Source organism: Neofelis nebulosa, chromosome 9 (assembly GCF_028018385.1).
Source record: "Neofelis nebulosa isolate mNeoNeb1 chromosome 9, mNeoNeb1.pri, whole genome shotgun sequence".
Lineage (NCBI taxonomy): Eukaryota > Metazoa > Chordata > Mammalia > Carnivora > Felidae > Neofelis > Neofelis nebulosa.
In genome coordinates, this window is record NC_080790.1 from 122,966,778 (window position 1) to 122,981,622 (window position 14,845).

Consider the following 14,845-nt stretch of genomic DNA (forward strand, 5'->3'; position numbering starts at 1 on the left):
GGTCCTGGACCAGCAGGCCGGTTGGTGAGGCAGTGCTGTGGTGCATACCTGGTCTGAGCCCGCAGCAGAGGGGCTGCAGTGGCAGCAGGGCCATTTTGCAGAGAACACAGGTGCTTTGCTTTCCTGGGAGATCTCACCAAGGAGAGAAAGAACTTGAGATACCAAGCTGACCCATGCAAGTAAAGAATCTCCACAGAGAGCTGACAAAAAGACATACCTCTTGACATCACAAAAACTAGCTACAGGCAAATCCAAGCCACCCTTTATTTAAAATTTTATCAGAAAGTTTTATGTAAAAAAAAGCTTCCAACATGTTCTCTACTTAATAGAGTTAACTGTTAATTCATCTGCGGAGAGTTTTAGTCTCATTGCATGGCGATCATTTATTCAGCTAAGTGATAGTTTCCTGTCCCAAAGTGCACAGTGTGGGCCAGATTGCAAGTAAATAAAGGGCAGCAGGCTGCTGAGTGCTATCCATCTTCTGAGGGCAGAGAGTTGGTAGAGGCAGGTTCAGAACTTAGCTCCGTGCACTCACTGCTAGATGGCTTACCCAGATCTACCAACCTCTTTGAGCCTCAGTTTCACGCTTCATAAAAAGGTGAGCAAACATACATCCTAGCATCTAATGGAACTCAATACCTAAGACTGTCGGTTATTATCAGCTTTTGGCACACAACACCAGGCCCGAGTTGCTCCCTGTTTCCCTGACTCACCATTGATCAGGTAGGGATGGTTACAGCACTTTCTCAGCTCCATCATGGTGTTGATGAGATTGGGCATATTGTGTTGATTTGCCCCCTTGGTCAGGAAGGAAAAGTTCTTCTCCAGGATGGCACGGTAGTACTTTTTCTGGATATTGGTGAGCTCTACTTCAATGATCGTCTCCTGTTTAGGAGCAAGGTTCTTTTCCACATCATCTTTCAGCCGCCGAAGCATCATTGGTTTTAGGATAGACTGCAGTTTCTTCACCTGTCCAGGGAAATGAGACCTGTTCACCTGCCCCACTCTGATTTTAATGACTGATTACTGGGCTATTCCAACCTTCACTACCCTCTCCTGCACATCTATTCATAGCACTGCAGTGGTAGACTATATGAAAGATCACACTGATACCCTGAACATGGGGAGTTTATAATAGGATCTAAAGGAAAAAAGGGATCTGGTTGTAATTCCCAAGTAATTACATAGAACCTAGGTGACAACCTCGCATGAGATAAAGGGAGAAAGACATGAAAGACAGTACCTATTCTCTGGATGGAGAAACCAAACCTCTCTCGCTCTACCATGCATTCATGTGCGGCAATTACCTGAGGACAACTTTAGCTATGTTAGGAGGTACAGGCGACACATTACAAAAGGGAGACTTAGATGCTAAGAGAACAAAGTAAAAAGTAGAGGCAATCTGGGCATGGGCAAAATGTGTGTAGGGGGTTAAAACTTTCAGTCATAAAATAAGTTAAGTCCTGGGGAATGTGATTTAGATCATGGTGACTACAGTTACTAATATTGTACATTTGGAAGTTGCTAAGAGAGGAGATCTTAAAAACTCTCATCACCAGAGAAAAAAACTGTAGCTATGTATGGTGACAGAGGCTAACTAGATTTACTATGATGAACATTTCGTACTGTATACATATATTGACTCATGGTCATGCACACCTGAAACTGAAGTTATATGTTCATCATATCTCAGGTTAAAAAATAAAAAAAAGGAGTAGAGGCCATCTGGAAGCAGACTCCTCCTACAACTTCTAAGTAATGGCAGCGAACACGTTTGGTGTAGCAGCATTTACAGTTAATGTTGTAAGATGATGTCTCCCATGCCATCACACAAGCTGTCACATCAGGGGTACTTTGAGCTGACAGTGGTCTTTGCTATGATTTGTCTGTTTCCCTAGCAGCCCAAATCTGGACAGCAGGTGTCCGCTAACCTGACTGCACTGGCAAGGCCACTTGTTCCGTCTCCCGAGAAGACAATGACAGACAAGGGATGCAGAATCAAGGCACCTGACTTCACCCTGAGCTAAAACGTGACACCAATAAAATTAACCCTGCTGGGAAAATAAAATAAGAAAGGGCAAGTGCAAAAGATTGTTGCAAGTCATAAAGGGCTGTTCAAAAATGCCTTAAAAGGGGGTACTTATTTACTGCATAAATAAGTCGGGTGCAGTGTCAACGCTTCCTGAAAGAAGTATAAAGTAATTTATAGACAGTGATTTAGAAGAGTTACCGGTACAGGTTTTAAACACTGATGAGTATGTTTCACTTTGGAAACAGATGCTTTGTGGACCTTTTATTTACTGCGATTTAAAATTTAAACATCTGTGGCCACTTTTTGTGGTTTTCTCCTAAATAACCCCAATCTTCAATATAACCCATTCGTGAGATCTTGATTTTACCAACCATGGTACTTAGGAATCTATCCCCCAAATGAATTAGGAATTACTGTATAAGAACCCAAACAGGAAAGACACACCTAGACAATTATTAAAGATATGGACAAATGTCAATCTGCCACATGCTGGGTTCAGCTTTGCCCTTGACTTGGTTCATACCTTGAATCATTTAGAGTATACTACATGCCAGACACTGTGCTGGTCAATACAACAAACACAACTTTGGAGAAGAGGTGGGCCTTGTCCTCAAGGAGGTCATTGTCTAGGAAGAAGAAAAAAATGCATACCACAAAATAAGTGCAACGGGAGAAGAGGACACATTGCCAATGGTCCAAAAATGGAGAGAGGGTTGGGAGCTGGCTTTTGAAAGATCAATAGATACTGCAAATGCAGAGAAGTGGAATTAAGTTTGATTATTCACTGCTCTCAAAGTCTGACTTGCCACAGAAGTAGAAACAAACAGACCGGAACCAGAGAGTGCGCTCCTGACACCTGTTAGTGAAATTTCCAAACCTTGTCAGTCCCCAAATTCTCTGTCCCAACGCATTCTCACACCACTGCGAGGTTAATTTAGCAGAACTAATTATGTCATTCCTGCAATCAAAGCCTTGCATTGCTTCTCTAATACCTACCAAATTCTTCAACCTGTCTTTTAAGATCTTCCAACAATATAACCCTCAACCCCTCTGGCTTCATACTCCACAATTCATCAACCCTGTTTCCAGCTCAACCAGATGATTCCCTACGATGGAATAAATTCCATGGTTGATTATGCTGGGTGGGTTTTTTTTTCTGTGCAAAGTAGTCACCATCTTTTCTCTCTCCATGACTAAAAATATACCCACCTTTCAAAGTCCATTTCCAAATTGTACTCTCTCCATGAAGGCTTTCTTTATTCCCAAACAGAGGTGACCTTCTCTCTTACAAAATCCCCAATTCTATTACTTGCTCCTCTTATGGCATTTCAATTTGTCTGGCTTATTTCTGGAACCTCAGTCAAGATTTTTACCCATCATAGATAGGTATTTCTTAACTTTGGTAGTTTTGACTTAGCTTTGAGTCCAATAAGCTGGTCTCAGGACCAGATCTTTGAAAACTGAGGAAATCTGGTTGATTTGGACAAAACTGAACTTAGCAACTACTCTAGTATATGACTGCTTTCTTTTCCTCACTACCTGTGTATTTTGTTGTACTCGAGAACATAAGCCTGGGAACATGCTGCAGATTATATAGGAAGAAGCAGGAAAGATGAGAAAAGCAGAAGAAAGCACCACGCTCCTGAGTCCAGGGCTGAACAGAATCAAAGAACTTACACATGAGATCAGCAAAGGCAAGAGGCCTGATGTGCTAACACAGGATATTTTGGATGTGGACTCATTTATCCTCTGGAGTAATAAGAACTCCTAATATCAGTTTAACCTCCTCAATGTGAACAAACAAATTAAATCAAGGAGGTGATGCTCATTTTAGGAGGGATGTGAGAACTTGTGAATGCCTGTCCCCATGGTGACAATGACTTGTCCTTTCCCTGACGGTGAAGGTAATCACCACACCATCTCCTCAGTCCTTCAGGCCCCTATTTACCTGTTCCTCAGTTTTCAGATCTCCAAATTCCTCCAAGAAAGCAGTCTCTGAAGGAAACTGTGATGGCTCCAGAAAATTCAGCAAACTGAAGAGCTCCTCCACAGAGTTCTGTAACGGTGTCCCAGTGAGCAGTACTTTGTGTTCCTGCACAAATTAACAGTCCACCATGAGCAGTGTGCGAGCCACCAACATGATAATCTTTGGTGGGAAAATGAAGCCAGGGAATTCTGTGCTCACTTCGGGGCAATTCTGTTTGGCTTTTACGCAAAGAGAGGACGCCGCCGTTTCATGAGGGTATGGTCAATAAATAGATCAACCTTCCTTTCCCATCACTGATTCCAGCAGCAATGTCATGTTAGTGAAAGCAACACTCATTCATTTGTTCATTCATTCTTATTGAGTGCCTACCCTCTACATACTGGGCACTGTGCCAAGACCATCATCTTTGGTACCTGGAAATAAGCCAAAACACCTTACATTTCCAGGTCACCAATTTCATGGTATTTCAGATTCCCCCGGCTCCCTTTGGGAATCTATTTGTGGCAAAGGTCAAATAGTTGACCTAGTTCATAACAAAAAACCTTTTGATTCCTACACTATCACACATATAGAGGGCAAAAAGAGAATTTAGAGTAAGCAGACTATGCACAAGTAAGCTACATGCAGAATGGCTACAGAATGCCTCCTCCACAGTGAATACATGGAACCTGTGTGGATGTAAAGAGCTTGCTAGCTCTCACCAGGGCCATGAGCTTTAGACCCTCCAGAAGTTTGCAGTTCCTGTTCTTCAGTCTGTGGGCTTCGTCAATTATCACACAGCTCCAGTGAATCTTTTTCAGCTCTGGGCAGTCTGCCAGGATCATCTCAAACGTTGTGATGACAACGTGGAACTTGAAGACTCCTGAAAGGGGGTTTCCCTGAGGGTGACACAACGGAAGGCGAAGCTTTATGCCATGACTACAGAATTCTGCTAATGCGTTCCCGGCGGGAGCAGAGGAGGCAGTGCGGTAAAATGCCCGGGCCTAGGTGACAGAAGCCAGTAAGCACTGCACTTCCTCGTGTGAGGAAAGAGAGAATACGAGGATGAACCAGCCCTTTAGACAAAAGAGAGACCTCATTACACCGATGAAACAGAAGTAAGAGACATGGGCCCTCACGATGCTGAGACATATGCGCAAATATGGAAGATACAGCAAGGAAGCTTTTTGTTTATTAACTGCCATGACAAGGAAAGCAGACGGGTATTGATTTGCACATTCCCAGCCATGAGCTGGTCTCAACCACACAGAGCTTGAAGACCCAAAGGAGACCTTTTTCGCTCCTTTTCAGGTATGGTTCATTTCACCTTGTAACTGGGGTTCTAGCACAAGTTCAAAGTAATGTTCCTGATTCACCTGGGACAAGAGCTACCAGACAGGACACGTGTCTTTTCTCTATCTTAGTGTTGCTATCATGCTGAAAGAGCAGAGCTGCACTGTGTTAGAACACATCATAAATTTCTTCCAAATGTCTCCTTTTGCTGCTTTATGAAGTCCCTGGGGGGAGAGCACTGGTTTCCCTCTGGCTGGATTCATTTATATTTTCACCTTGCTTGATTAGAAAAACCAGTGGCCAGACAGGCTTACAAGCATACTCAGTAAAGTGATTATAAATAACAAAAACCAAACAAACACCACAATCTATTGTGCTTTTAACAATGTGAATCCTATCTTCTCTTTATCCCTCCCTGTCAAATGTGTTAACCACCTCTCCAAACTCCCTGGCTAGGAACCCACCCTCTGTACACTAATTCTTCCCTCACTTTTTTCACTGAGCATGTAACAATTCAGATAAAATCTTCTGCACGTAAAAGAAACTTCATAAGCCAACCAAGAAGCCAAGCTTTCAGTATCCCAAGAAGAGCCTCTGGCATATGTCAGAGAGTGTCAAGCATGCCCTACAAATTCCGTGTTTTATCAAAGTAAACTACCAAGGAGAAACAAAAGTCGACCTCAGTAAACTTAAGACTGTACAAAGTCAGTCAACAGCAACCTAAGGTGCAGGGCATTAAAACTCCTGAAGACAAGTGATGGGAAGGCTGTTCTGAACGACATCAGGCTGTCACCGGGTCTCTAAGACCCATGTAAGGCTCACCTGTGCGTCTCTGTACACCATCTCATACTGCTGGATCATCTGTCTGCTGATCTGGCTGCCATGGTACACAATGGCATTCATCTCTGTCCACGTCCGGAACTCTCGCTCCCAGTTTGTGATGGTGGAGAGTGGGGCGATGATGAGAAAAGGGCCATGGATTCCTCGGAGGAATATCTCTGAGAGGAATGTGATGGACTGGATGGTTTTCCCTAGCCCCATCTCATCAGCCAAAATACAATTTTTTCTGTAGAGTAAGAAATACAGATAATTCATCATCGATATAGGAAAGCGGCAGAGGTTGAGCAGAACTAAAATGATACTTGAGAAGCACACCCTGACCTATAAGGTCATCAGTGAAGGGCCTTATCAGCATTTTCCAGAGATGCAACTGAAGCGAGTTTTTATTCTTATGATTCACACCCTGACTACTTCCAAAAAGGAATTATGGCAACTTGGGAGAAAATACAGGAAAGAGGTCCATATAAACTGAAAATACCAAAAATTAAAATAATAGTGAGCCACAAGGAGAGAAATATGCCTCAAACCTAAGCCAATTTCTGTACCTGACAAACGTCATGGAAGCCAAGGCAAAAATAAAAAGATTAAGTTACGTGAATTTCATGGTCTACTATTTTTGTCATCAAGGGTTAACTTTTAACCCACACAATAAATTCCTTGTCAGAGTAAGAATGTTGGTCTCTTCTGGTGACCCAGAATCACAGACTGCACAGAGCTGTGACATTCAAAGGGTGTGGCCCCTGTCAGTCTCGCCCCTCACTGTACAGATAGGGAACCCAATACCTGGAAAGGCCACATGAGCCGCACTCCAAGAGGCTCTGTGAGTAAGTGGTGCAGACTGTGCTAGAACACAGGTCACCAGGGTCCCATCTTGTGTATTCTCCACTGCAGCATTCTGTCTTTAGAATCCATACTAGGTGTATACTCTAGAATGTTACAAAAATCTCATATTTCATCTGTTTCGCCTAGATTCTGACAAGACCTAAAGCACAGAGAGTCCAAAATTGAGAATTACAGCCCAAGTTTAGAACATCCAGGGCTCATGAGTAAGTAGCAGAGTTGGGACTAAAATCCAGATCTACTCCCTTTTAGAGCCAATTTTTGCTAAAGACTTAAAGATAACGACCTTTCGGATTTTGTTTCATCTAGGTTGAGTCTAACCTTGTGGCTAGAATGGACAAGTAAAAAGCAGCACAAAGTCAATGATGTCTACAGACCATTCTTTCTGGTTGGAGAAGCACCTGATGTAAAGTCTTGGCACGCATCCTGTGCAAAGATTAGCACCCTAAACTGATGGCTAGGTTGCACACTCTCACCACCTTCTACTGCTGCTCTGAGCAGGCTAAGGCGACAGTCTAGCTCCAGGTACACACTTGGGAGGAAAATCATCCATGAGGACAGCCCTGGTTCTGGTTCCTCACCTGTTATACCAGTTAAAAAGAAGCCAGTTCATCCCCTCCAGCTGGTACTCCCGGAGCTGGTTACTGTTCTTATACTCTCGAGACTTCTCCAGTTTCTGCCAGGAGTCCGAAGCAGGCCGCTCCTAATGGAGGAAGGCAGAGAACACAAAATACGTTGAGAATAACGTCTGAGGAACGTAACACGAATAGGGACATAGGATAATAATGGGGAAGGTGGCAAATCTCAAAACACTGCCCTAAAGCTGGCATGAAACCGCAGCTACTATTTTCTGACTAATGTGCAGGCGAGACCCTGTATTTTCTTGATTTCACCAGATTAAACTAAGAAAACCTCAGGGCACCTAGGTGGCTCAGTCGGTTAAGCGTCCGACTTCGGCTCAGGTCATGATCTCATGGCTGGTGGGTTCGAGCCCCATGTCAGGCTCTGTGCTGCCAGTTCAGAGCCTGGAGCTTGCTTCTGATTCTGTGTCTCCCTCTCTCTGCCCCTCCCTACTCACCCTCTGGGTGTGTCTCTCTCTCAAAAATAAATATTTAACAATTTTTTAAAAAAAGAAAACCTCTATAAAATGTGCAAGCAATTAATGAAGAAGACAAACACACCCACCTAAAATCTTGGTGTTACACAGTTTGACCCAAACTCTTAGATGCCACTCCCACTTAATACCTCCATCTCCCCTCAAGCCAATATTAGGTTTTTGGTTTCTATAGATAATTTCTTTTTGTTATTTCTTTGTGCATGTGGCATAACTCAGGAAAGTACAGTGGGTCAAATATTTTGTTGATTAGTTCTGAGAGTCAGTATGAGGCAAAAAGCCTATAAAATCAAAACTGCAAATTCCTTAAACTCCTCATAAACATAATAGCTGTCTTATTTTCCCATATAAAACACTGATTTCTAAATACAATTGATCTTTTCTCTACTGATATGAAATGCCATATTTATCACATGCTAAGTTTTAATGTATCCATGGAGCTCTACCCAGATTTTTCATTCTGTTCCACGAGACTGTCTAGTGCTGCAATAAAAGCAAATTTTTAAATTACTATAGCCTTTTATCTGATTAGGGAATTATTTTTCAAAAGTGTCCTGGCTATTCTATCTTATTTACTATTCTGTATAACTTTAGAATCAACTTGTCAAGTTCTCTTAAAATGCCATTGGAATTTCAATTATAATCAGAGGAAAATTTAAACCTTCAGGTGTGGAGGCTTCCCATCCAAAAATCTTATTTAATTAGGCTTTACATTATTTGGAAAGCAACTTGGCTATTTTGCGTATAGGCAAATTGAGCCCCCAAGTTACAGTTTATAGTCTTATAAATTAAAAATCCCTAGCTCTACCTGTAGTTATAAATGAGAATTTTGAGACTATAACTTTTCTAAACGGTTTTAGTTTTTGGTAATTCTACTTTGGAGTTCTACAATATAATTTACACCTGAAATATGTTATTACCCGAAACTAAACCATTTGCATGTGAAATTAACAAAATATCCCCAATTATATCATTGACATTTGGAGTTAAGTATAATCTGTCCATGATCTTTCAGAAAAATACACATTACAGCTTACCTACAAAATTACTACAGCTACAGTTAGGGTAAGCCCTTTAAAATAGGGCTCTGTTGAATATTATTATAAGAGCATAAGTATAGGTGCTTTTAAAATAAGGGAGAAAATAATTTATTATGTAAAAAATAATGATTTTAAAGAAAAAGATATTAAACAAAGATATTCCTATATAAACCCTCTTGCTCTGTTCCATTAAAGAAAATATATTCTTCTTAACCTACAGGAACCAGTCAGGCTAGATCCCCAAAGTCCATGTACCTCTTTAATCGGGCATGCTCCTCTACTTCACTAGATACTGTGGAGAGGCCTTCTGGAATGTTCCTCCAGTGACTTAGTGGCTCACTCTCAGCATTGTTAAGTGCTGGAGGATGGAATTTCACTGCAGATTTTTACTTTGCTGCCTTGGTACAACTCCAAAAGTAGAGGTATCACTCTGTCATCCAGTCACTCCTCTGGGTTTCCCTCTTTCTCAGTGCTAAAGGTCTTAGTTTAACATCACCTACTGGCCAGAAATTTCAGCTATCTGAGCCTAAGGCCTGAAATCAGCTAGGAGTTTCTGGTATATTCCTAAGTGGTACAGACTACAGGAAAGAACTTACCCAATGGCTCCACCACCTTCAGTGACTACTTAGTTAAATTTGAAAGAGGAGAATTGATTCTCAGAGCCCCCCAAAGTGGGTTCTGCCTATTAAAAGACTCTTTCTTGGCACAATCATCACCAGCGTCACTTCTTGCTTTCTAAAAATTCCATATTTTACCTATACATAACCAATTTTTACCAAAAAGCTTTCAGATGCAAAATGTCCTATATTCATCAAGACTGGCGGGTCATGTCTCAACTTCAAAGCCCAGAGTAAGATCCCTTTAAAAATTTATTCGGGGCGGGGAGGGTTCTAGGTGGCTCAGTCAAGGTTAGGCAACCAACTCATGATTTTGGCTCAGATCATGACCTCATGGTTTGTGAGTTTGAGCCCCGTATCAGGTTATGCACTGACAGTGCAGAACCTGCTTGGGATGCTCTCTCCCTCCCTCTCTCTCTCTGCCCCTCCCCTGCTCATGTGTGCTCAAGTGCTCTCTCTCAAAATAAGTAAATTTAAAAAAAAAAAAAAAAGAACTATTCGGGGGTGCCTGGCTGGCTCAGTCAGAAGAGCGTGTGACTCTTGATCTCCGGGTTGTGAGTTCGAGCTCCATGCTGGGTGTAGAGATTACTTAAATAAAAACTTAAAAAAAAATTATTCAGGTAAACTACCATTTGGAGCCAGTCTCTTCCTTAATACATAAAAAGACAGCTTTAATTATATTGCTAGCTGCCATTCCAATTTAGAACTTTTGGAGTAAAATTTCTAAAATGTGCATTTTAAACGAGAGAACAAATAAATTAGAAACAAAAAGACAAGCGTGAAATACTAGCATGGTTCATGAGAGATAATAGCGGCATGGCAACAGCAGAGTAAAGGAGAAGTGAAATTGCCTGAAGACACTTGAGAATTCATGTTCTTACCAATCTGTGTAGTCAGTCAGTCTGAGGAAATAAGTGGGATTCGAGCTGAGAGTGTAAGAATGCTGATTACTTCAAGATAATAGCTTACAATTAGCTGCAGAATGGAAATGCTCTCTACTCTCCCCCCCTACACTAGTTTGTCCCTGCGCTGGGCCACATGTCCCAATTAGTCTGGGGCCATGTGTGTCCATACACATGCCTTTTCCATTAACCTGTGCACTCCTGAGGGCTCGGCATGCAGCTTCCTTCTTACTCTATGTCACTCAAGAGTCAACCAACAGGAGATGTTTAATAGGTCGTTGATGGACTGAATTAACAAGGGGCAACAGTCATAAGAGAGGTCTGAAAGAGAAATTTATTAACTAGTCATGTAACAAAACACCATTAAAAACTATGTAGATTTCTAATCACAGTTCTACACCTCAAGACTCCTCCATACACTTCATATGCTAAAAAACTAAAACAAACACTGCTTTTGAGTGGACTCTGATAGAGATCTAAGTTCAATGTTGAGGTCTCATCTTCTGAGTCCTAACTTTCCAGCAACATAAAAACAACTAATACTAATAAGGAGGTGGATAAGGGTTTTTCATGTAAAAATAGTGATTTTTAAAAGAAGGTTTATTTACTTTGAGAGACAGAGAGAGAGAGAGAGAGAGAGAGAGAGAGAGAACATGAGCAGGGGAGGGGCAGAGAGTGAGGAAGAGAGAGAATCCCAAGCAGGCTCTGCATTGTGAGCACACTGCCCCATAGGGAGCTCAAACCCCTGAACTGTGAGATCGACAACCTCATCCGAGATCAAGAGTCAGATGCTCAAGTGACTGAGCCACCCAGGTGCCCCAAAATGGTCATTCTTTTTTTAAACAGAAACTTCATATTCCAGTCTACAGCCATGTTCAATAACTTTGATTCTCTTCCCAAGTGAGTTACATCTTAATCAGGCTCTATCCTAATTCTACCTCCTTTTAATTATTGATACTTCATATATAACTACTTGCCAGATACCCTGGGACATTTATGCATCTTGGTGGCAGTTCTTCAGAATCAGAAAGATAAACTGATTAAATAAATGTATGTTGAAAACCTATGTTCTCTCTGTGAAACTCATGGATCTATAGATAAAAGATAGCTCTTCCCCTTAAAATATTCCAGTTGAGTCAAGGCAAAGGATAAAAACAAAGAAAAAAGATCACTGATGGAGCAAAAGATAACAGGAAACAATATTTCAGGCATTTCTTACACATTCTATCTTCCTGACTCCATATAGCAGCCATATACCAAGAAACCTAAGCTCATATTCAAGGTTTTTCAGTGTCACACACATCAAAACAGAGCCTAGATCTAATGTTGATCTGAGTGCCAGCAAAGTCTGAACTGCAGGTTCAATGGAGAGTGGCCAAAGGGAAGACACGAATGAAGACCACTTCTGAGCACAGCCCAAAAGACATACAGGACTGCCAAGTTCATAAAGTTACATGTTGTAAGAGGTGCCAAACAGCGACACGGATACATTACCACATGCTTAATTTCAGGGAGAACTTGAAGAGACTCAAATTCTTTAACTTTTGCAGGATCCACATCTTCCTCTAGTTCCCACGTACTTTCTTCATAAGGCAGTGAGCACCACTTCACCAGGTAATGCGTCACCTCCTGGTGGGAAACAGGATAGCAGCTACTGGATTAGAGGAGCCAATCATGCTCTGGCCAACCACTGAAAAACCCACCCGGTAACACATGAATGCCATTAAAACGAAGACCACACGTTAACAAAACAAGCAAAACATGTAGTAAGAAGGGAAGACACTATAAGTGAGTCAAAATGGCCAAACACCCACCTCTCCTGTTTCTGCATCTTTGGTGTGGGCTACCTCCAGGACGCGATCAACTTCTACATAGTCTGGGTTGAACAAGTCTTCATCAGGCTAGTACAAACAAAGGAGAAGAGTTAGAAAGTGTCCCCCTTCCCTCAAAACCAACACTCTGTGTTTTATCTTTAAGTCACCCCCTACTCTGGGCCTTATCAGGAAATACACAATGGAAGGGGTAGCTTGTGAATAAAAGTCACAGCGCAGACATTTCTTCCCTGTCCCCAAACCCTGCTGTGACTGAATTTCCAGGTTACATCAGGGCCAGATGTAAACTTCCCTAAAGGTCATTACAGTACTGTGCAAAAACCAGCACAAGAATTCCTTTTTTCTTACTGCTTCTCATTACAAAGATAACCCTTGGAAACTCAGAATTAGTTTCTTTTTCTTTTATAAGCCAATAATAATAACAAACACTGGAAGGAGGCATGAGGGGAAGGTTCTTGTTTTTAAAATTTTTTTTTTTTTTTTACATTTATTTATTTTTTGAGAGACATAGAGAGAACACAAGTTGGGGAGGGGCAGAGAGAGAAGGAGACACAGAATCTGAAGCAGGCTCCAGGCTCCGAGCTGTCAGCACAGAGCCTGACGCGGGTTCGAACTCACAAACCGTGAGATCATGACCTGAGCCGAAGTTGGACGCCCAACCAACTGAGCCACCCAGGCGCCCCTGAGGGGAAGCTTCTGGGGGACTGATAATGTTCTATTTCCTGACCTCGGTGGTGGCTACCCAGGTGTGTTTATTTGGTAGAAATTCACTGAGCTGCACCCTCAGGATTTGTTTACCTTCATGTACATTATGCTTCCCAAAAAAGTGTACTTACGAAACAACAATAAGCATCACTTGGAAATATTTAACGTGTGCCCAGGGTAATGCTAAGTGCTTTATGTCTCAAAACTACTTTATGGACTAGATGCAATAATTACTTTACAGATGAGGGAACTGACTCAGAGAGGTTAAATAAGTAATGTGACCAAAGCCACAGAGCTGTGTGAACTGCAACACTTACCCAGGACTTTCTTACCCAGAAGCCCTCCTCCTGGACTGCTAGAATGTTCTTATTGCTCCTTTGGCTGGAAGGCACTTTAGGGGCTATCTAGTTTCATCTTCAACACAGGAATACTTTTTATAACATCCCTGGCAACCCTCCCTCAGATTCCATTATTCCCTGTTTCGGAATTTACTGCCCTCTAAGACCTGACCCATTGCCAAGACAGCTTTACCTCTGCCTGCTTGGTGGTGGCATCATGATCTTTATCTTTATTATTATTAAATTACAGCCTAGTTTCCTTCCTGTAATGGGGGCTCGCTGGTGTCACTGCTTCATCCACAGGAGCAGCAACAAAGTTAATTTTCATTCTATGCTGGCTCTTCAACAATCTCCACCCTATCTGGGTGAAATTACCCAAGGTGCTCAACTGTTGTTTGGGTCCCAAGTTTCTAGTTCCCTTAATGATGCAGAGAGCTAACATTTATGAACAGTGACCGTGGGCGCCGGGCTCTGTGTTAAGCACTTCTGTAAACACTGTGTCATTTAGTCCTTGCAGGTATTCTGTGAAGCTGATATTATTAGGGGTTCTGCTTTACACAGAGAAGGATAGTGGGTTTGAAGGAGCTTATGCAAGTGGCTCAAGGCCACCAAGCTCTGTGTGTGTGTGTGTGTGTGTGTGTAACCTATAACCTATACCCTGGTACTTTGGCTCCAAGAGCCCAGGCTCCTAGGACCGTGCAGTCCAGTTTCCACATCTGCTGACAACACTCAGCTGTGCTTCCTTTACCAGTGTTACAGTCCTCCTGCAGCTGCATTCAGGTCCCCAAAGTCCCCCACTGGACCCTGATACCCAAAGGAACAGAACACTCAAGAATGAAAGAAAAGGCACAGCAGGACTGTTCTGGTGGTATGTTCTAAGATTACTGTTGCTTTTTAAGCAGCTGCACGGCCTACTCCTGGCCAACAGGAAACTTGTAATTTAATGGGCATTATCTTTTCTCCCTAGAACTGCTAGTCAGTCATTTTCCCCACCCAGAAGTTATAAAGATTTTAAAAATACAAATGTATGACATTACATTTATTTACTGCCATTCTATTTCATTCATCCTAGCCTCTCCAGTAAACATGAACTTTGATTTTGTCATCTATTCTCCCAGTGTTGGGTCTGGTTTTCAGGAATTTGGGCTTAGCCAGAAGGCCTCTACCCCCACGGAGCATGGAAGTCTTAGCCTCTCGAGCCTGAGCCTCCTTCACATAAAGCAGCTGGAAATAATAGATATGAAGCAGCTCTATTCAAAACTAAGTTATTGTTGATCTTATTAGAATATCACTTATCCAAGTCATTAATAAAAACGTTGAACAGGT

At 42.1% G+C, this 14,845-nt stretch overlaps 1 protein-coding gene and 1 long non-coding RNA gene across 8 annotated transcripts in view; one reads left to right on the top strand and one right to left on the bottom strand.

Annotated features, from left to right (window-relative positions):
• The window catches only part of CHD6 (chromodomain helicase DNA binding protein 6), a 209,800-nt gene that overhangs the window by 81,341 nt on the left and 113,614 nt on the right, over positions 1-14,845 (bottom strand). For 5 of the 7 annotated variants that reach the window (XM_058685610.1, XM_058685606.1, XM_058685609.1 and 2 more), the window contains 7 exons: positions 12,459-12,545; positions 12,139-12,273; positions 7,553-7,674; positions 6,114-6,357; positions 4,721-4,897; positions 3,981-4,124; positions 714-969 (listed from right to left, as the gene is read on the bottom strand). In XM_058685610.1, the coding sequence (XP_058541593.1) occupies positions 714-969; positions 3,981-4,124; positions 4,721-4,897; positions 6,114-6,357; positions 7,553-7,674; positions 12,139-12,273; positions 12,459-12,545 (1,165 nt within the window). Of the gene's footprint in view, positions 1-713; positions 970-3,980; positions 4,125-4,720; positions 4,898-6,113; positions 6,358-6,914; positions 7,091-7,552; positions 7,675-12,138; positions 12,274-12,458; positions 12,546-14,845 lie in introns of those variants that run through there. The other 2 variants (XM_058685611.1, XM_058685612.1) reach the window with 2 other exon arrangements.
• On the top strand, positions 7,097-7,887 carry LOC131485776 (uncharacterized). The gene is made up of 2 exons (XR_009249008.1): positions 7,097-7,177; positions 7,281-7,887. It is a non-coding gene; the product is annotated as an uncharacterized LOC131485776 (long non-coding RNA).